This window comes from Perca fluviatilis, chromosome 13, assembly GCF_010015445.1.
Source record: "Perca fluviatilis chromosome 13, GENO_Pfluv_1.0, whole genome shotgun sequence".
In the NCBI taxonomy this organism is placed as follows: Eukaryota; Metazoa; Chordata; class Actinopteri; order Perciformes; family Percidae; genus Perca; species Perca fluviatilis.
The window spans coordinates 5,922,696-5,943,505 of record NC_053124.1 but is presented as its reverse complement, the minus strand read 5'-3'; the positions used below and the strand labels follow the sequence as shown (position 1 = coordinate 5,943,505).

Below are 20,810 nucleotides of genomic sequence, written 5' to 3'. Positions count from 1 at the left end.
ATGCGCAAAAACCCATCTCTCTCCGTAGCCTTCGTGGCGGGACGAAGTGCCTGCAACATGCGCTTTAACTAGACGTAGCCAAATAATTATCCAGCAGTGTCTGAGGATAGGTTAATACGAGGCAGAGGACACAACATGGTGTCGTTGGCTTATCACTGGAGGGTGGGAGATCGCACAGTTGAGCTGCGATGGCAGCGGTCATGGTGTCCCCGCCAGTAGTTGTACCAGAGTCGGGAACCAGGATGCACTTGTGTGTTCTGGTGTCACTAGAATGGCCGCCAGGCTCTCCTCCTGCATGCGTGCCAGCAGGCGAGGAATCAGGGGGACAGGTTGAAAAGCGTAGAGACCAGTCTCGCACCTTCATAGAGACCCACAGTGTGCACTGTGCATTCTCTCGTGCTGCAGCTGTCATGTTGTCTGTTCTTATCACATGTCTAACACGTCTACCTGACAGAATCAGAGCAAAGTGTTTCATCACTTTTAGCACCGTGGCCAGCTCCAGGCAATGTGGAGAGATGGATGACCTGTCCATCTCCTTCCCACAACCTGGGACTCGGACTTGCTCTGTCAGCCAATGAGAGTTATGTGTGACGTCACCCTCCCCAGAGGAACCCCTGACGATCGAGCACAGACGTGCCAGTAGGCCAGATTGGACTGTAGAGAGGGAGGGATGGTCAGCATGCGCCTCTTGTGCAGTATTGGGTTGAGGCCCAGGCGGGCGAACCATTTCTGAATGTCCTAAAAGAACCATTACGTGACTCATGGACATCAAACCCAGCAGATGCATCACTAACAGTGCTGACAACACCCTGTCAGGTACAATGTGTGACAGTAGAGAATTTAATGCATCAAGCCTGGTTTTCATAGTGGTGATGTTTCTGTCCACACCCAGATAAACTACAGCCTATAAGGGAATCGGCGAGCTCTTTTACCAGTATATGGCGAAAACTAGTGATTGTAGATGCTGCACAACCTTCGCTATGTGGAGTGCAGCTCTCTCCTGGGAGGGTGCATGACATGGATTAGGTCGTCTAAGAAAAACAGAACCCTAATCCCCTTCTGCGTAAAGGCTATAAAGCCGTCTCCATACATTTGGAGAACGTACGGGGGTCCAGAGATTAGCCAAATGGCAGCCGGTTGTAGCCTACTGATATTGAACCCCCTGGAAGGAAAAGTGCAGGAATTTTCTGTGGTTGGGAATGACAGGAATGTGAAAGCACAGACCCTCAAGGTCGATGGAAGTGAACCAATCGCCGGGGCACACACACTGAAACACATGTTTGATAGTCAACATGTGGAACGGTTGCTTCATGATGCACCGGTCGAACAAAGACAGGTCCAGCATCGGTCTCATCCCTCCTGTTTCCTCTTGTGTGAGGAAATAACGGGGGGAAATTATAGCACATTTTTCCAGCAGTTCCACCAGCTCTGACGTCAGAGGCGTCGTTATCTCTACTTGAGATAACATCATTTTTACCACTGCGGTGAAAACTGGGGGAGGCCTGGCATCCTCAATATAAAACTACTTCTTCAGGAAAAGTGGAAGGTGCTTCTCTATGAAAAGTAGCTTATCTGTTTCTCACATGAAAATGGGTTCCCCGTTAGGAGAGTAGTCTAAGTTAGAGCGAGAATGTCCGGTACGTTGAGTGAGTGATGGCAGGGAGTGGGGAGTGGGATTAGTGTATGATTGCTGCTGTGAGGGATAAATGAGAGGAAAAAGAGATAGCAAAGACAATGTAAAATAAGTTAACAGTGAACAATAAAACAACAAGCCTCTCAAGACACGGTGGCTTCATCTGTTGGTAATACTGGCACTTCCTGACCACAGTCTGGAAACCCGCAACAGGAAAGGTGTACTGTAACAATCTTTTCATGGATGACATGAGATGCAGCGTCTCTCGCTGTCGCACGAGCAGAAGAGTACCTAGGATAGTTGCGTTAAGCATTGCTGTTTTTTGACACTTTTGACAGTAATGTTTGCTACATTTAAAAAAAGGGTGCGTGCCTCTTACTCTACACTGGTTGCTATTTGATCTCATCATTGTCAATAACTTGAGATGACCGAGTTAGGTCAGTAGATGGTTAAATGAGAAGTTTTGGGAAGTGACTTAGGTATAAAAGTTAAATATTCAATTCTATTTAAAGGGCTTTGTTGGCTTACTTTAAAAGTTTCAAGAAAATATGTACTGTATTTCTCCTAGACATGTAGACATTACAGACATGTAGTAGGCATGACATGTAGAAGTATAAAGTTTTAAAAATGAAAGTGAGTTAATGTACTTAGTCACATTACATCACTGGACTCCTGCCAGCTAAACTTGCAATCAAACATGTACATCACACTCACAGGATTAGAGGCTAAAATAGCAACTGTTGTATCTCTAAAGACATTTGTATTTTTTGAAGTATTATATTTAATATCCACTTTACCAGGATTTTGACTGCAAAAGGGTGTGATTAATTGTGATTTCAGTTGGACTTACAGCGCGACCTGCTGACCTTGGTTCTTATTCCAACCTGCTACAGGATCTTAACATCATTTGTCAGCCTGTAATCTTCGATGCTGATGGGTTTCTCTTATTTAGGAGACAACTACTACACTTCAGTATTGGAGGAGTTGGAACTCGAGGGCCAGGACTTCAAGGCTGACTCATGGAGCATGGCTGTGGACAACAATTACTTGCAGACACACCGCAAAAACGTCATCAAGAGGCAGGATGTCATCTATGGTGACAGTAGTAGTTGATCGACCCTAAAGTTTCTCCCACATAGTACAGACATTCAATGTTTTGACTGCTACAGTCTGTTACGTGACTTCGATGTGTGTGTGTGTGTGTGTGTGTGTGTGTGTGTGTGTGTGTGTGTTATTTGTGTAATGTGGCCATGTGTCCTTCTTAGAGCTGATTCAGACTGAGCTGCACCACATGCGAACGCTGCGTATCATGGAAAGGGTGTTCCGGCAAGGCATGCTGGACGAGCTTCAGCTAGACCCGTGCACCGTGCATGCCATGTTCCCCTGCCTGGACCAGCTGATCCGGATACATTCCCATTTCCTGGCACAGCTTCTCCTGCGGCAAAAAAGCAGCCTGCAGTCTGGATCCAGCCGCAACTTCACCATTCACCAGCTGGGGGACATATTGCTGGAGCAGGTGACTGCCATGCATTCTCACACTGACACACCTACACACCAACAGACTCACACTGTGACACACCAACACACCAGCAGATTGAAGCTAGGTTTATAGTGGCTGTTGTGTTCCTAGCGCGAGCCATGAAATGACATCACCATGGCGCGTGGTTGTGCACCCTGGAATTTTTGTAACTCGGTGTGCGCTGCTGTTGTTGGCAGACGCAAATTGACGTTTGATTTTGAACATGGATGTAATATATTGATTGTGACACAGGGAAGCATTCCGTCCAAAATGGCGGACGCACTGTCAGCGCACCCTCTTGTGGCGGTAACCACGTGAGTGTCGCCTCTCATTATTATAACCTCTTTGGAGATACCACACTGGGAAAAGAAGCATTCTGCTGGACAGTGTAGAAAAATATGAGAGATCATATTGTCAAAGCTTAAAAACCCGTTCAAGCAAAGAGTATTTTTATCAGTATTACAGGCAGACAGTCATTTTCCATTTGGAGATAAACGACAGTCGTGTTAATAATTAAAGCTGCAAGCAGCAATGAACAGGCCCTCGCACTCTGCGCACGTAGGGGGTGCATAAAGTTGTTGTAACTCAAACATTGTTCGATCTGCCCCAAATCTTCCATACATGATGTTAGACCAGGTTTGAAGTGATCCACATGGGCTTGATTATGGTAAATTGGCTCAATTGTGCCCCTTACAAGATTTCTAAGAAGTAATCCCTGCAGTGCAGACTATCAAAAAAGCCTATTGGAGCCATATCTTTAACCCAATGTCAGCTATATTAAAATGTATGTGCAAATTATGGATGATTGGTGAAATTGACCATTTACAGGCTACTTTAAAGCTCCATTGTGTAATTATTTGAGTTGATTCTTAGCAAAAAAACCTTTGTTCTTTCACAAATATGTACTCATCATGTGTAATTACTTCCACCAACTAATCAAAGTATTCTCGTAAGTGTAGAATCTGCCATTCAGAATTGTTCAGAATACACTCAAATACGTTCAAATGGCAGCAGCCATGTTGCGCCTCCATCTTTAAAATACATTAGCATTAAAGAGGGACATACCTCCGCCTTTCACGCTTTTACACTCAGTGGCACTGTGACGAATGCCAGGGGGAGATTACTTGCCACTTGACACGTGCAATGTGCAAGGGCACGTTCATTGCTGCTTGCAGCTTTAATTATAATTGCTTTTTCATTTTATACGATGTTTTCTGTCAGATTGCTATTTACTTGTGACTGTTTCCTAGAAATATTTAGTATATTGACAACCTAAATCTGAATACATATTGCAGGTGTGAACAGTGACATTCCTTTGCATTTAAGCACAAGTTCTGTCTCAGTCACATGCATGTGTTCTTCTGCCAGTTTTCAGGCCAGTGTGCGGACGACATGCGAAAGACCTATGCTGAGTTCTGCAGCCGCCACTTGAAAGCTGTCAAATTGTACAAAGAACTGCTGGCCAGAGACAAAAAGTTCCAATGCTTCATACGGGTGAGACTGACAGAAAACACAGTAAAACACAGGGAAATACACAGCATGTATTACATTACAAAGGAAAAAAGAGAGATCATAATAAGTGAATGTAGAGTTTATACACAGGAGGTGAACTGTATGGGTTGTATATGGTTTTTGTCAAATATATAATATATGGTTGCAGAAGAATATAAAGCACATCTTTTTACATGTGCACATACGAGTTTGTATAGTGTGTGAGTTAATCTAGGTGTATATCTATGTGTGTATGTGTGTGTGTGTGTGTGTGTGTGTGTGTTTGTGTCACTACCTGCAAACACCCTTTGTTTAACTTTATGGATCAAGGTGTCAATTCAGGGGATAGATGCTGTCGTGCGCTATTCACATTGAAATGGACCCTAGTCTATCCTGATCCAGCCCACCTGGTGACCCGGGTCGCGAAGCCCAGTAGATCGAGGAGGGTTAACCCATTCAAACAGACAGTCAACATGGGGGTATAAGTGCATTTTAGTGTCCCAAATTCCTCATACAGTTTGCATTCAATCTGAGAATGAGACTAAACTGCAATTTGCAATATGTGCCAGACTCAAAAGAGGGGAGTTAGGGTGCTTGGCTTTCAAGATGTTTTAAAAGTTCTTAGGATCAGTCCACATTAGGGTTGCATGATATATCAACTCAATATCGTTATCGCAATATCACGTTGCGCAATAATATATCGAAAGTGTCGCATAAGTATGCAATATTTTGTTTATTTTGTGGAGCGATGCGTCCCGTCCGTTTGGCTGTGCGGCTTAGTTGTGTTCGATTTACAGCCCGCTTGAAACGCTGTAATGGTCATGTTTCATTGGCCAGTTACCGTGCCACAAACCCTTTGGAGCGTACCACGTGTGTACATATTTCGACAGAGTGACAGTGTCAGTGAAGAAATAGATAAAGATAACAAAACAGAATGAATCAGAGAAGTGAAAGAAAAGTTGTGTCCTGTTGTCTTTATTTATTTATTTTATACTGTCAAACCAGTTAAAGGGGTGATAGAATGCAAAACCGATTTTACCCTGTCATAGTTGAATAACGACAGTTCGGTGGGTAAATAGGACATACATAGAAGCTCAAAATCCCATTGACACCCCTTTACTATGAAAATCTCATATTTTGAAACTGCCGCTGAAAACGGGCGAATCCCAACAAAGCTGGAAGTTGACGTCAACCTCCCAAAAACCGGAACCTTTGTCAGCCCATGGGTGTATTAAGAGAACGGTCCGCACGCTTATTTACAACCTAGCGCTACACACCTGAGATCAGGTAGTTTTCTGAATCTAGCTAGGTCACGCAGATCTCTGCTATTCCATTACAAAATTCACTTCTGAAACTTTTTTATGCGAGAAATCAACCATATAAAGCTCAAATATGGGCCACTTTACGAAAATGGATGGCTAATTGCAAATTTTCTCCGACTGTGTGTCGGAGTTTAGTGCCGGTGTTGGTGCTGCCTGGGTTGCTACATCGTCGCCCTGACCGCAGTGTCAGCGAGCTTGTTACCACCGCAATCTTTAACGCAGGCCCGCGAGGTTCCAGTTAATATTATAATGGGTATGTGTGTTGAGTTATTTAAACAAACAATCGGGAAATAAACGCCTCTTGTCCGCGAAGTCTCATTGATAGAGGTGAGATGGAGTCCATCAATGAGAGCTAGCTAGCCTCCTCCTAACTCTGACATTCACAAAAATACATTCAATTGAAATCCGAAATCGGACAAGTGTTAGCCAAGCTTTGTAAGACCTTGAGGAACCTGTAATATTCATGCCGTGACGAAATTCAAACTGTAAATATACTTTAGTTATGCGAAAGTGAGCAAGCTGCGATATTTCCCCAATGTAATGAATGGGACATATAGCAAGCAGCTGCTCGTCCTACAAAGAGCATACCGTTCCGTAAAATGCCTTTAAAATCAAATCGGACACAACGGTTAGCTTTATTAGACATTGGGGAATGATGTTATATAAGTGGTGTGCCGAAATTCAAACTGTAAATATAATTTAGTTATGGCGACAGTGTAGCTAGCTAGCTGTGGTATTTCCCCATTGTAATGAATGGGACATATAGCAAGCTGCTGGCGTCCTACAAAGACGCACCAATCCGTAAAAATGCCTTAAAATCAAATCGGACACAACGGTTAGCTTTATAAGACATTGGGGAATGATGTTATATAAGTGGCGTGACGAAATTCAAACCATAAATATATTAGAGTTATGCCGCAGCGGCTGCGCGAGCCCCGTAGTGCAGTATCCACAAAGGGTGACTTTGCGCTGGGTTGTGGCGGCCAGCAGGCTGCCGCTTTCTCGTCAGACTGTGTGGAGCTCCTAAAGTCTGACACGTCTTACCAAATTTGCAATTAGCCATCAATTTTTGTAAACGGCCCATATTTCAGCTTTATATAGTTGATTTCTCGCTTAAAAAGTCTCAGAAGTGAATTTGGTAATGAAACATTGCAGTGTCTGGAATATGAGATTCTGTCGCTTCTCTAATGTATGTGTGCGCAGCAATACGCTCAACTAGCCAGCGTCTCTAATGTCTGCGTGGCAAGTCAGCTCCAACCAATCAGCGCGCAGCTCATCTAAATATTCATGACCATACCATATTTGGAAGAAAAGCTCTTGTTACAAATAGGGCCAAAACACAGGGATGCATAAGGTCCAGTAAAATATCAACCAGGCCATTTTCAGCCCAACCAATGTTACATACCCCATTAGGAGACCATAAGGAACAGTGTGAAATACCCTATATAATCATTCTATCACCCCTTTAAACATGTCCTGTTCTCTTTATTTATTTATTTTATACTGTACAACCAGTAAAACATGTCCTGTTCTGTAGACATGGTCCTTATTTATGTATTCATGTTGGACCAGTCCAATATGACTGTCAGTTGACAGACTTCATTTGCCTTATTTGTCTGTCTTTTACTAAACAGTGGTCTTTTTTTCTTATCCTCAAAGTTGCTTTTTAAACAAAGAAATGTCAGCCAGGATCATTTTGTCAGTGTGTGTCTCTCTGTCTGTGGGCAGCGGATGAGTCGTGGACCCTTACTACGTTGCCATGGTGTTCAGGAGTGCATCTTGTTGGTGACTCAGCGGATTTCCAAGTATCCTGTCATTGTTCAGCGCATTCTGGACAATACCACTGGTAAATCACCCCAGTCACAATGGCTTCATCGTCAATGTCATTGTCAAACCGGAAAACTTTAGGCCTGTGCACAGAATTCAGGACATTCAGTTTAGCCACAAACTAGCATTCAATAGCTCTTGGAACTTTTCACCTTCCAGACAAAAACTGTTTTCCTACATGGAGAATCCATTTGACTCCTGCACCACTCCTGCATGAACTTCCGTCCTCTTGTATGGTTACCGTAAAACTTCAAATAATAGCCCGGGCTTCTATTTACCCAAATCGCCAAAATGCACCAGCTTGTATTTGAGACAGGCGTCTATAAGAGACAGGCCTTTAATTGACAATAGGAAGTTACCACATTATATACATTTTTTTTAATTCGTATTATTCGTATTTCTGATCATTTTACGTGAGACTCTGAGATGCTTTACCCGCATGCTGTGCATCCACTCACACACGCTCACCTCCAGCTCTTCACTGACCTTCTTCCTCCCTCCACCTCGCAGTCTGGCCCTTTTGTCGTCTTCCTCGGACAGACGTTGCAGTTCTGCTTTATGTTTACGCCATTCTCGCACTCTCTTAGGATCAATCGAGAAATGTCTTGCCGCTGCTTCTCCCGAGTTTTGTTCGGCAAATTTGACAACTGTCAGCTTAAATGTCAAATCATACTTTTTTCTTTTTGTCTCCATGGTGGTATTGAGAGAATTAAGAAAAACTGAAGACTAAAAGAAAGTTCGTTAACCTGTTTGTTATGTTGCCATAGTGATGAGTCGTTTATGAACGGTTGCGTACGTATCACGTAAAATCAAATCAAAACAAACAGACGATATAGCGTTTGTGGTTTAAGTTTAAAGATCAAACACAACCCGAAACGAAAAAAAACAGACCAGGCCTCTATTTGAGACCGGCCTTTATTTACCCAAATCTGTTGTCACACCAGGTGTTTAAAAGAGACAGGCGTCTATTTGGGACTCGGCTATTATTTGAAGTTTTACGGTATAGTGCCCCTGTCGGCAGGGTTAGGGTTAGTGTGTCCATTTTTACACTTGAGGTCCCTGCAGGGTTCTGGACCAATCCTGAAAATTGCACCGCCACACCATGCACGGTTTGGGCTGCAGCAATAAGAGAGATATATATTCTATGTGCACATAGTGCTGCTATACCTATCTGAACAGAAATAACTTTACTGCAGTTAGATTTTTGTTTATGAGAAACTGTCACCAGCCGAAATCATTCAAGCAATAATAAATTCAAAGAGGAGATGTTTCGGTCTGTCTAGGAGCAGTTTAATGTTTGACACAATTGATGGATAATGGTGGCTACATAATATTCTGTGTACATTGTGTCTGTTGCTTTAGGTTCTTGTACTGTATGTCAATAATAATGTTTGTTTCTCTTCCAGATGATGGAGAAGAAGCCTCCTTTCTTGCCCAGGCTCTCTCCATGGTCAGAGAACTTCTTAGTTCAATAGACCAACAGGTACTCTATTGGCCACAATATAAGACACCTTTATGGCTATTAGAATTTTTGAGCTCCACATCATATCAACATATGTGATTTCTTTTTATAATTTTTCCATTTTTGCAAGACCAAAGACAATTACAGAAGTTACTCAAAGATCAAACGGATATAAGTTGTTGTTGTGTGTGCGTACGTGCATGTGTGCGTGTCTGTGTGTGTGTGTGTGTGTGCTTGCGTGTGTTTGGATGTGTGCGTGCGTGTGTGTGCGTGTGTGTGTGTGTGTGTGTGTGTGTGTGCTGTCAGACTGGAAAGAATATTAAAAGGTGGAGCGAGAGAAAAGGAGGTGGCAAGCTAAGATAAAGCATGACAAAAAATTAATAACTATGCACTAATGCTAATGATTCTTTTTGCCACCACCGATAATAATAATAATACAATAATAATAAATATTACCAATACCAGGTATTATTAGTAATAATATTTAAAGCTGCAAACATATGGAGTTATATTCCTATCTTTAATCAAGAGCGCATTCTTTCAATTTGAGAGCATTTCTCACTGATATTACGTTCAGATTTTGTAATAATTTCCCTCAAAACCTTGCTCTCACACTCAAATAGTCACTGCTCGCGCTTGGATTTGCTCTGCTTGTGCTCAAAGTTTGTGCTCGCGCTTGGATTTTCTCTGCTTGTGCTCAAAGTTTGTGCTCGCTGATTTGCTCTGCTTGCACTCAAACTTTCTGCTTGGACTCAGATATGTTGTTGTTTGGACAGATTTCCTGCTCTCAGCTTTGAACCTTCTCCTCGCACTCAGGCTGATTCTGCTCACTTGCAAAGTTTCTGCTCTCGGATTTCTCCTGCGCCTTGGATTTTTGTGTGTTATAACCCTATCAAAAGTCAACAACCAATAGAATGCCAGCTGTAGTGTTGACCAATGAAATGATCCCAACCCTGTTGAGGGTGCGCTCACTTTACTTTAGAACGTCTGTTGAGGGCGGCTGCTCTGTAACCTGACTGTAACCAAGTTTATATATCCCCGCCACGCGTATAGCTTTATTATAAGTATATGTCAACAATGTGCACAGAATGGTCGACGCACTTTCACCTGCACCCGTCAGGAAACTGGAGAAAGCTTTGAAGTGGGACGTATGAAGTTATGTCCACAACTACGAGGGTGAGTAACATAATTTAAGCACCTAGCTAGCTAGCTAGCATATGGCCTAGCTTGATGTCCAGAAACAAATAGAGGTGGTTTAATGTACCTAAACAATGATCAATGATTACCAAATTTCTCTCTCATATTGCTCCTCATAACCACTGAAAACTGTCAAAAAAATCTAACCCAAAGTCCAATTATTATGGACGTTATGTGACTGATAACTGATTGATATCTGATTGATCATTGTTTAGGTACATTAAGTTACCACGTTAAGCGTTAGAATGTCCCGGCTGCTGTTGAGGGAAACTGTAGTCTATAACTTCCTGAGCGACTGATCGTCCATTTTTGCCCCCTTTACATAATAAATATGGCTATGAAATGGAACATGAAATACATAAATGAGGCAATACATATATAGGCATTAGTCATTATAGTTCAATAGCCTAAATACATATGTTTTACTTATATTTATTTCCGGGGACTTTTATTTATTCCGTCTATTTATATGCACGTTATATTCAAAGGAAGTTTAGTTATCTCACAGGCTCAGACTAAAAGCAGCAGCAAGCCTGCCTGACATCAGTGCATAGCATATCACTGCAAAGTAAATAAAATATGAATAAATCACGAGCGCGGTAGATTCCCAGGTCAGCTAGAGCGGGTAACGCAGCTCTGCAGACGGACCAGAGTCAGTCAGCACCGGGGAGCGAACCGCGGGGACCAAGCTCACAGGGCTGGTAGCTAGCTGCTAGCTAGCTGCAGCAGCTAATATTAGAATATTAGACCCAGCACCGGAGGTCTGATCCCCATGATTTAAAACGAAAATCAAATAACCATTTGTTTTTTAATACCTGTTTATGAAATGAAAATCAAATGAACGAAAAAGTACACGGACCCAGTCTGTTAAGTACAATTTCACCACTAATAAAACAGATCTAGAGATGATATGCTTTATTTGCAACTTAAATGTAATTTTTTTAATTAATACAAAGCAAACTGAGCAGAAAGAACAAGTATTTTGTTGGTTTGTTTCTCTTCTTCCAGGTGTGACTTAAGTACCCGTTGAGCTGCATCACAGCTGCACTATGTGCATGGACCTGTGCCAGTCAGCACATCACTCACCTGTGTGCAGAGGACAGGCAGCAGTAGCACAAACCAAGAAGGTTGGCAAGTCTGATAATAATGCAATTGTAATAATAATAATAATAATATAATAGTAAAATCATGTTACATACTTATGTTTCTTGCTTAAATTCACAGGGTGCACAACCAGGCCTGGGAGAGAAAATTACTGATGTCCACAAAACCAAATCAGAGAAGGTAAGGTAAGATAGTAATGATGTTAAAGCAAGCTATGTACACCTAATATATTACGTGTTGATGTCTATGAATCTGTCTTTAATAGGAGCATACTATACAAAGACAACAGTGGAGAGTTCCTGGATCGGTCTGTCCTCAAAGTGCCAGAGATCTACAAGGACTTCACCCTTTTCTGCACCATCAGCGTATAATCAAAGTGATAAAAGAGAGAACAAATTATTGTTTTCTCTGTTGACATGAATAGGTGCCTGTAATGTCTGTCCATATATTCAATCAATTCAATAAATGTTGATAAGTATCACTGCTATTTCTTAAATCATTGTAGTTTTTCAGAGCAATAAGATACAGATTATTAAAACCATGTTCACATTTGCAACAAATTAAAACCCTGATCAAGGCAAATTGTTTTTTCATGTTCCATAACATTTATAAAAAAAAAAAACAGTACAATTAAATTTACCAGAGCTGACACTTGGTAAATAGCTTTAATTTACCTTGTCAAAACAATGAGTAATTCATAACAAATTGCACAATATTTGACACAAAACCTTAAAAGTATATGGTTCATACTACGGTGAAGCAGTACAATGTGCCTATAGGATTTACTGTAGCAGGAACATTGATATTGGCAAACAGATGACCCAGGTTCAGGTGAGTTTGTGAGCAGGGTTATGAATAAAGATAAGATAGGCCTAGTGTTCACAAGAGGGATGATTCAGGTATGGCAACACAAATTAAGAATAATTCAATTAAATAGGAGGTATGTACAACTAGTAGAAGATAAATTAACTATACAAGAGCAATTAAGGTAAAGTTTTGAGGTGGCAAGCTAAAGTATAGTCAATAGCATGGAGTCAAGTCAACAGTGTACACCAGAATAATATATACTGTGATTAAGTAATGATACTTACTGTTGTCTGTACTAATATAACACAAAAAAATAATAGTGTTTGATGCAGTATGGAGAACAACCAAGTCCCATATGAACCCAAGAGACTTTAAGTGCAGCTGTTGATGATGTTCACTACAAACAAAACTTGCAGATGGTTGTAGTCTGTAGCCAGTCATACAGTAGGTAGATCTGGAGCAGATGGTTGTAGTCTGTAGCCAGCCATACAGCAGGTAGATCAGGAGCAGATGGTTGTAGTCTGTAGCAAGCCGTACAGCAGGTAGATCAGGAGCAGATGGTTGTAGTCTGTAGCCAGCCGTACAGTAGGTAGATCTGGAGTAGCAGGGTGAATTCTAGCTATCATGGGTTGGTGATATGACACACAGATCAACAGGGGTCAAACCCCTCAGCCCCACCTGGATGAAAAGAAAGTAAAACAAAATACTTGTTTTTTCAGTTCAGTTTGCTTTGTATCAATTAAACAAATAACTGCTATTTAAGGAGCAAATAAGAAACCATATCATTTCTAGATCTGTTTTTATTATAGTGATAAAATTGAACTTAACATTACGTTTTATACAGATTGCTATGAATCTATTTTCAAACTAATGTTATATGAAGGAATGAAGACTAAATTCTGATGAACAACAAACAACAGTGATGCAAAAACTGACACAAACAATCCAGTTTCTTGTGTTCTTTCAGTTATATTACAGTTTATGTTTTACTACTGGCTCTAACATGAAATTAGCCAAATCCCAGGAACAATGGTTAACCAAACGAGGAAAAAATACAAAGTAGGGTCATCACATATACACACACTGTCCGTCATATGTCGTTCAATCTAGCTAGCTATACAATAAAGAACATATATTTGTTTCTGGACATCAAGCTAGGCTATATGCTAGCGCCATATGCTAGCTAGCTAGCTAGGTGCTTAAGTTATGTTACTCACCCTCGTAGTTGTGGACATAACTTCATACGTCCCACTTCAAAGCTTTCTCCGTTTCCTGACGGGTGCAGGTGAAAGTGCGTCGACCATTCTGTGCACATTGTTGACATATACTTATAATAAAGCTATAAACGGCGCGGGGATATATAAACTTGGTTACAGTCAGGTTACAGAGCAGCCGCCCTCAACAGACGTTCTAAAGTAAAGTGAACGCACCCTCAACAGGGTTGGGATCATTTCATTGGTCAACACTACAGCTGGCATTCTATTGGTTGTTGACTTTTGATAGGGTTATAACACACAAAAAATCCAAGCGCGCAGGAGAAATCCGAGAGCAGAAACTTTGCAAGTGAGCAGAATCAGCCTGAGTGCGAGGAGAAGGTTCAAAGCTGAGAGCAGGAAATCTGTCCAAACAACAACATATCTGAGTCCAAGCAGAAAGTTTGAGTGCAAGCAGAGCAAATCCAAGCGCGAGCACAAACTTTGAGCACAAGCAGAGAAAATCCAAGCGCGAGCACAAATTTTGAGCACAAGCAGAGCAAATCCAAGCGCGAGCAGTGACTATTTGAGTGTGAGAGCAAGGTTTTGAGGGAAATTATTACAAAATCTGAACGTAATATCAGTGAGAAATGCTCTCAAATTGAAAGAATGCGCTCTTGATTAAAGATAGGAATATAACTCCATACAAACAGCAATGAATGGGCCCTTGCACTAGCCCGATTGGGTGGGATTGGCAGCCGTGGTGTTGATTGGTGTTGACAGCTCTAGACTCATGTCCGGTTGGCAGATGGAGGACCTGGAGCAAACACAGCGGCTGCAAGAGATCCAGGCCAAGCTGGACCAGCGGTCTGAGGCCAAAGTAAGGGATGGAGGACTGTTCAAGGCTGGAGAGTTGTCCCGCCGGAGGCTTGTCCACGAAGGGACCCTTTTCTGGAAAACCCCGGGCTCCCGGCTCAAAGGTACACCAAGCTGTGAAAACATTAGTCTGAATGTAAAGTAAGCGACTAAATCTGCACATCAAGGTCAACACTGTGGACTGCCATGGCACTTCAGCATGGCCCTCAAATTGGAGGCTGAATATGCTGCTGTCAGATGGCTGCATGCACTAAATTAACGGCAGAAGCTGCTTTTGTTGGCCATTGGGCCACTATGAAAATGCTAAATATGAAAATAAGCATTACAAACATGACTTTTGTAGAAGTACTTGACATATTATTCCACGTCCTTGTGCACATAATATCATGCGGCTGTAGTTTAGAGAGACTATATATAGTTTTACATCATGCTGGGGTTGATGCAGAAATTTCTTTCTATGGTGAATAACATATCACTTAATGTGAAAAGGAATTTTTTATGATTGTCTTTCCTTTAAGGTGTAAGTATTGCCGAGAACAGTAGCTAAACTAAGATACCCATGCTCCTAAACAAGGTGTGAAAGGATTTACTGAGAATAGTTTTAGCAGAGACTCAGACTCTGTGGTCCAAGTCGTCCAAGGCCAGCCTAGAGCAAACCCTGGCAGTCTGTACTGGAGGAGAGTGTCTCAGCCTTACCAAAGCATATGAATAGATGTTAAACTAGCTGTGAATAGTGAAGAAAGCAGACAGGAAAAAGAAAATTATGACAAAAGAAGCATTTTCGAACTTTAAGGTAGGTAGATAGTCTGGTTGACACCAGACCCTTCTCAGTTGTAACTGAGAGTGGGTCTGGGGAAGGTTCATTCACAGCCCATTTCCAAAGGGGTTGTCACCAACGGACGCCGCTCAAAAGCCTCTGGGCGCAATTGGATAGACCTAAAACCAATCAGAGCGATGAAGGAGATGACAACATCTTTTTTAGATATGAAGGCTTCGAGTGTTGTTCTTTGCTCGGTTTTTAACACAAAGGAAACGTTCAAATCGCTTAAAACAGACACTGATTCGAACGAGTGATGTTCCGGATATTCCACAGTGGCAGCCATCTTTGTTATGTGCAAAATCTGCTTCAACGTCGCTGCGCTATCGTCATCGTGTAAAGGCCGCCTCAGCAGTTGTGATTGGTGCCTTGATTTGGAAAAATTGGAAATGGGCTTGAATGGGCTCTTGGCCAGACAGACTTGCAGAGCAAATCTCAAATTTGCCGGAAGTTCGTCAGGGTTTTCCCAGGCTAGTAGGCAGATTTACATGTGTTCAAATTTGATTTGTGCTTGATGGAAAAACAACTTGAATATGTTTTTGTGTGTGCTTGCATACCGTGTCTTTGTGTGTGTGTATGTGTGTGTGTGTGTGTGTGTGTGTGTGTGTGTGTGTGTGTGTGTGTGTGTGTGTGTGTGTGTGTGTGTGTGTGTGTGTGTGTGTGTGTGTGTGTGTGTGTGTTTGTATAGATACACAGGTCTTATTGATGACAGACATCCTGGTGTTTCTGCAGGAGAAAGACCAGAGATACATCTTTCCATGTCTGGTAAGAAAATGTACTCACACACACAGAAACAAAAACACACAAATACGGAATTGACCAATGGATTACTTGCTACACGTACTACTTCTTTTAAACAATCCTTTCCTGCGTGATTCAGGACAAGTCTCCAGTACTGTCCCTTCAGAACCTGATAGTGAGGGACATAGCCAATCAGGAGCGTGGTATGTTCCTCATCAGCGACTCCTCTCCTCCTGAGATGTACGAGTTCCATGCTGCCTCCAAGGAGGAGAAGAATATCTGGATACGCCACATCCAGCGCACCGTCAGCAGGTGGGGAAATGCACCAACACGTAAACATACAACTTTTAATTTTAAGTTTCACATTTTTTTTGGTTCAACATTCTTTTTGAGAGTGGGATTTAAAAATCAATTCCATGTCTGGGTGTTTAAGTATAAATCAGGTTTATAGCAACTTGGCGTCTTATTTTCACAGTTTCTGGTAGGAAACACATGAAATGCATAAATGACTGCTGAGGTAGTTCATATCTCATGAGATAGTGTCAATGGCAAAATGTTTTTATATATTTAGGGCCCGAGCATGAAAGTGCCAGGGGCCCAGTGGTCACTTAAAGGTCCCATGACATGGTGCTCTTTGGATGCTTTTATATAGACCTTAGTGGTCCCCTAATACTGTATCTGAAGTCTCTTTTATATAGACCTTAGTGGTCCCCTAATACTGTATCTGAAGTCTCTTTGATATAGACCTTAGTGGTCCCCTAATACTGTATCTGAAGTCTCTTTTATATAGACCTTAGTGGTCCCCTAATACTGTATCTGAAGTCTCTTTTATATAGGCCTTAGTGGTCCCCTAATACTGTATCTGAAGTCTCTTTCCTGAAATTCAGCCTTGGTGCAGAATTACAGCCACTAGAGCCAGTCCCACAATGAGCTTTCCTTAGGATGTGCTATTTCTGTGTCTGTAGCTATTGAGGAGGAGGGGGGGGGAAGGTGGAGGGTGGGGTGTGGCCTTGACCAACTGCCACTTTGCTCGTTTGAAAGCCATGATGTCTCTCTCTCATGGGTGGGCCAAATTCTCTGGGCGGACAAAGCAGAGAAAGGGGAGGTAACCTTGCTCCTTATGACCTCATAAGGAGAAGATTCCAGATCGGCCCATCTGAGCTTTCATTTTCTCAAAGGCAGAGCAGGATACCCAGGGCTCGGTTTACACCTATCACCATTTCTAGCCACTGGGGGACCATAGGCAGGCTGGGGGAATGCATACTAATGTTAAAAAACCTCATAAAGTGAAATTTTCATGCCATGGGACCTTTAAATGTAATTATTTTTCTGCTGCGCAATCACATTTTTGAGGGGCTAACCCCTTTTTTCCACCGGGCAATCACAGCCATTCAAGATAATGCCTGATATTCCACCACCTGCGTCGCGCAAAGTCCTACAGTGACTGGGCTTGGGCGTGGCCAGCGCCCTCCATAGCACCTCCTAATGCCAGGAACACACAGCCGGCAGAGCACTGGAAAGCATAGATTCGTACCAGATCGAACGCTTGGCTGTTCCTGATCGCAGCAGGTGTGAACTGACAGATTGGATAACATGGGCGCCGAAGTGAAAATGTCTCCGCTTCGCGGCGCTGCGTGGCACTGCGTGGCACTGTGTGGCACTGCGTGGCGTTTCTGCGTGGCGTTTCTGCGTGGCGTTTCTGCGGACCCCAGTGTATTTTTGGCATAATGCATGCCATGGTCCGGATAAAGTTACTTTGCTCTTGAAATTTGATGGGAACATGAGACCAGGTGTCTGTGTGACCACAGCAGCAGGACCGGGCTGAGCACACACCGCCCTGACTTTGGTTGATGTACGTTGTCTGTTCTCATCACTACATGTCTGCCCGTCACTATCTAAGCAGAGTGTTTCAGCACTTTCAGCACCGTCAACAGCTCCATGCAATTTATGTGAAGAGATGGGATATCTGTCCACCCCAGCCAACAAGAGAAGCATCTGTGTGTTATGTGTGACATCACCCTCCCCAGGGGAAGCCTGACGATAGAGCACAGGGGGTTTTCCAGTAGGCAAGGTCTGACTGCAGAGAGGGAGGAATGGTCAGCATGCGCCTCTTGTGCCGTGTTGTGGCGAGGCGCAGGCTCCGAACCATCTCTGAATTTTCCTTAGTGGAGAAGTCCCAGAGGGACATCCAGTACCAACCGTAGACAGGATATTGCAAGCTGTGCAAGGAGCAAAGATATAACTCCCACAAAGCCCTACTTATTGCTTTCATTTAGTCTTAGTAATGTCCACGTGTGTTAAATGTTACTGCCATTGTATGTAATGTTGTATATGCCACTATTTACCCATGTGTTGTGTTGTGCCATATTATGTTTCTCCAAAAAACAAAAAAACCCATTACCAATAGAAGTTGTGATGACCCTTTAACTCTCTGTGGTTGTCATCAGTGTTGCTCTATCTCTGCCTCTTGTATCTGTACATCTTTACACCTCTAACAATGATAAGTTATAACTTATATAAATGTAGGAAAAACTGACACATAAACATCCATGTCCACTACAGGATATCAGGATTTGTATGGTGTGTGTTTTTGTGTGTTCAGGTGCCCATCGAGAGAGGAGTTCCCCCTCATAGAGACTGAACACAAGGCTCATCTTAGGAGACTCAAAGGTCAGGAGACAAATATGAATGACACAATACAGTAAAAGGAACATTTACAGTCCTACTCATTTAACCATGTTTATATATATATATATATATATATATATATATATATATATATATATATGAGTCATTGTGATTTATTCTTTCTGTTCTATCAATTCCTATTTCATCTGAAAAGACTCATACTTCCTTTTTGACCGGTTGACGAGGCCTAAAGGGGCTGTACTCGAAATAGTGAAGAAAAAACACAGCAGCTGGGATTGCACGCCTTTAAATAGCTATGTTTTGTCACAGACACATGCACTCACATGCAAACACATGCACTAGCAGCAGGACAGCTATCAAAACAAAAAAAGGGAAGTTTGGATTCCAACACACACACAGAGGAAGTGTGGGTTCATTACTCCGCTTTATCTTTATATATATATATATATATATATGTATATATATATAGTGACGGGTAGTAGCAGTTCACTAATGCTCATCATGTAAATCGAAAAAATATGTTAATTTGAAAGTTGTTATATCTGTAAGTTGATTTACAACAAGCTGTTTCCCCATTTAGTTTGAAAGGATTGTGTTGTGCAGCTCTCTGCAGATCCGTGGAGGGGCATTAGAGGTCTGGCTTCAACAAAAGCTATTTTATAGTGCCTTGCTTTGGCTGTCAATGCACTTTGTTAACTCTGTTTTTAAAAGTGCTATATAAATGAAGTTGTTCTATATACTACCAGTGTTGCTGGAGGTTTGACCTCTTTAGAAGTTTTAAAACCAATGAAAGCGTGGGGATCTATGTGTGATATTTGTTGGAGCACCTTATTGCTAATGTGTGTGTGGTGTGTGTTTGTGCGTTTTTTTTTTAATTGTTATTAGTAGTATTATTACGATGACTAGGACTGTGTGTTACATACACAGCAGCCTGGTCTCACAGAATTCTGTGAAATGATCACGAACTGTTAACACGCATGGCACGGAATGTGTGAAAATTCCGTGTGGCCACCACGGAAAAAGTAAAGTCAATGAGAATATGACGTAGCATTAGGAGCGACGATGGTAGCGAGTTATATGAAAGTCCAAAAATCCACGTAGGGAGGTTGGTTGGGGTGGTGGATGGGTCAGACGCAGTACTTTTACCCAGGAGACTGAGGATCGTGTCCTTGTTGTCCCGCGTCCTGTTATTGTTTTCCTAAACCCAACCGTTTATTGTTTTCCTAAACCCAACCGTTTATTGTTTTCCTAAACCCAACCGTTTATTGTTTTCCTAAACCCAACCGTTTATTGTTTTCCTAAACCCAACCATCCCATTCTTCTTTTCCTAAACCCGTTGTTGTCCCACGTGTCATGGAAACGTAAGCCCACCAACGACCTTTTCCTTAACTTAAGGGGCCGTGTTCACGGAATTCTTCGTGGGCCCATCACAGATTTTTTTGCGATTACGTGAAACTGCCATTGATTTTGAGTTAAGGGGCAGTGTTCATTTCACGGAATTCTGTGAGATCAGGTTGGTACACAGTGTGTGTTAATTGTGTGTATGTATGTTGTCTGGTGGCAGTACGTGGGTGTTTGGTGTTAGATGTGAGACTTGGATGTGTTCTCATGTGTTGGATGCCCCCCCCCCACAGCTGAGCTGCAGCAGAAGGACCGGGAGATGCTGGAGCTCCTGCAGGAGAGGGTGACTCTGTTCTGTGAGCTGGCAGAGGTGACGAGTGGTCACGAGGGCCTACAACCTCCCATCACTCGCTATCTGTTCAGGGCAGACACCGCCCAAGCTCCGCGCGCAGAGAAACTGCTGCTGGATGCCACCACCGAGGGTAACGCATCACCTTCATGTCCGCTACTAAGATTTGTCATTTCTTAGTTTGCAAATAAGGTTAAAAAAAAACCCAACCCAATGTGTGTGTGTGTTTGTGTGTGTGTGTGTGTCTGTGTGTTTGTGTGTGTGTGCGTGTGTGTGCGTGTGTGTGTGTGTGTGTGTGTGCATGCATGCATGCGTGTGTACATGTTTGTGTGTGTGTGTGTGTGCGTGTGTGCGCGTTTGTGCGTGTGTGTGTGTGTGCGTGTGTGTGCATGCGTATGTTTGTGTGTGTGTGTGTGTGTGTGTCTGTGTGTTGCGTGTGCGGTGTGTTGTGTGTGTGTGCATGCGTGTGTGTGTGTGTGTGT

The 20,810-nt window shown here is 42.5% G+C and overlaps 1 protein-coding gene across 4 annotated transcripts in view; it reads left to right on the top strand.

The window, feature by feature from the left end:
- Positions 1-20,810, top strand: part of arhgef1a (Rho guanine nucleotide exchange factor (GEF) 1a) — a 45,605-nt gene that overhangs the window by 17,954 nt on the left and 6,841 nt on the right. For all 4 annotated transcript variants that reach the window (XM_039820723.1, XM_039820725.1, XM_039820722.1 and 1 more), the window contains exons 7-16: positions 2,586-2,729; positions 2,899-3,149; positions 4,521-4,646; positions 7,694-7,811; positions 9,199-9,275; positions 14,364-14,535; positions 15,937-16,013; positions 16,129-16,301; positions 18,592-18,659; positions 20,273-20,461. In XM_039820723.1, the coding sequence (XP_039676657.1) occupies positions 2,586-2,729; positions 2,899-3,149; positions 4,521-4,646; positions 7,694-7,811; positions 9,199-9,275; positions 14,364-14,535; positions 15,937-16,013; positions 16,129-16,301; positions 18,592-18,659; positions 20,273-20,461 (1,395 nt within the window). The remainder of the gene's footprint in view (positions 1-2,585; positions 2,730-2,898; positions 3,150-4,520; positions 4,647-7,693; positions 7,812-9,198; positions 9,276-14,363; positions 14,536-15,936; positions 16,014-16,128; positions 16,302-18,591; positions 18,660-20,272; positions 20,462-20,810) is intronic.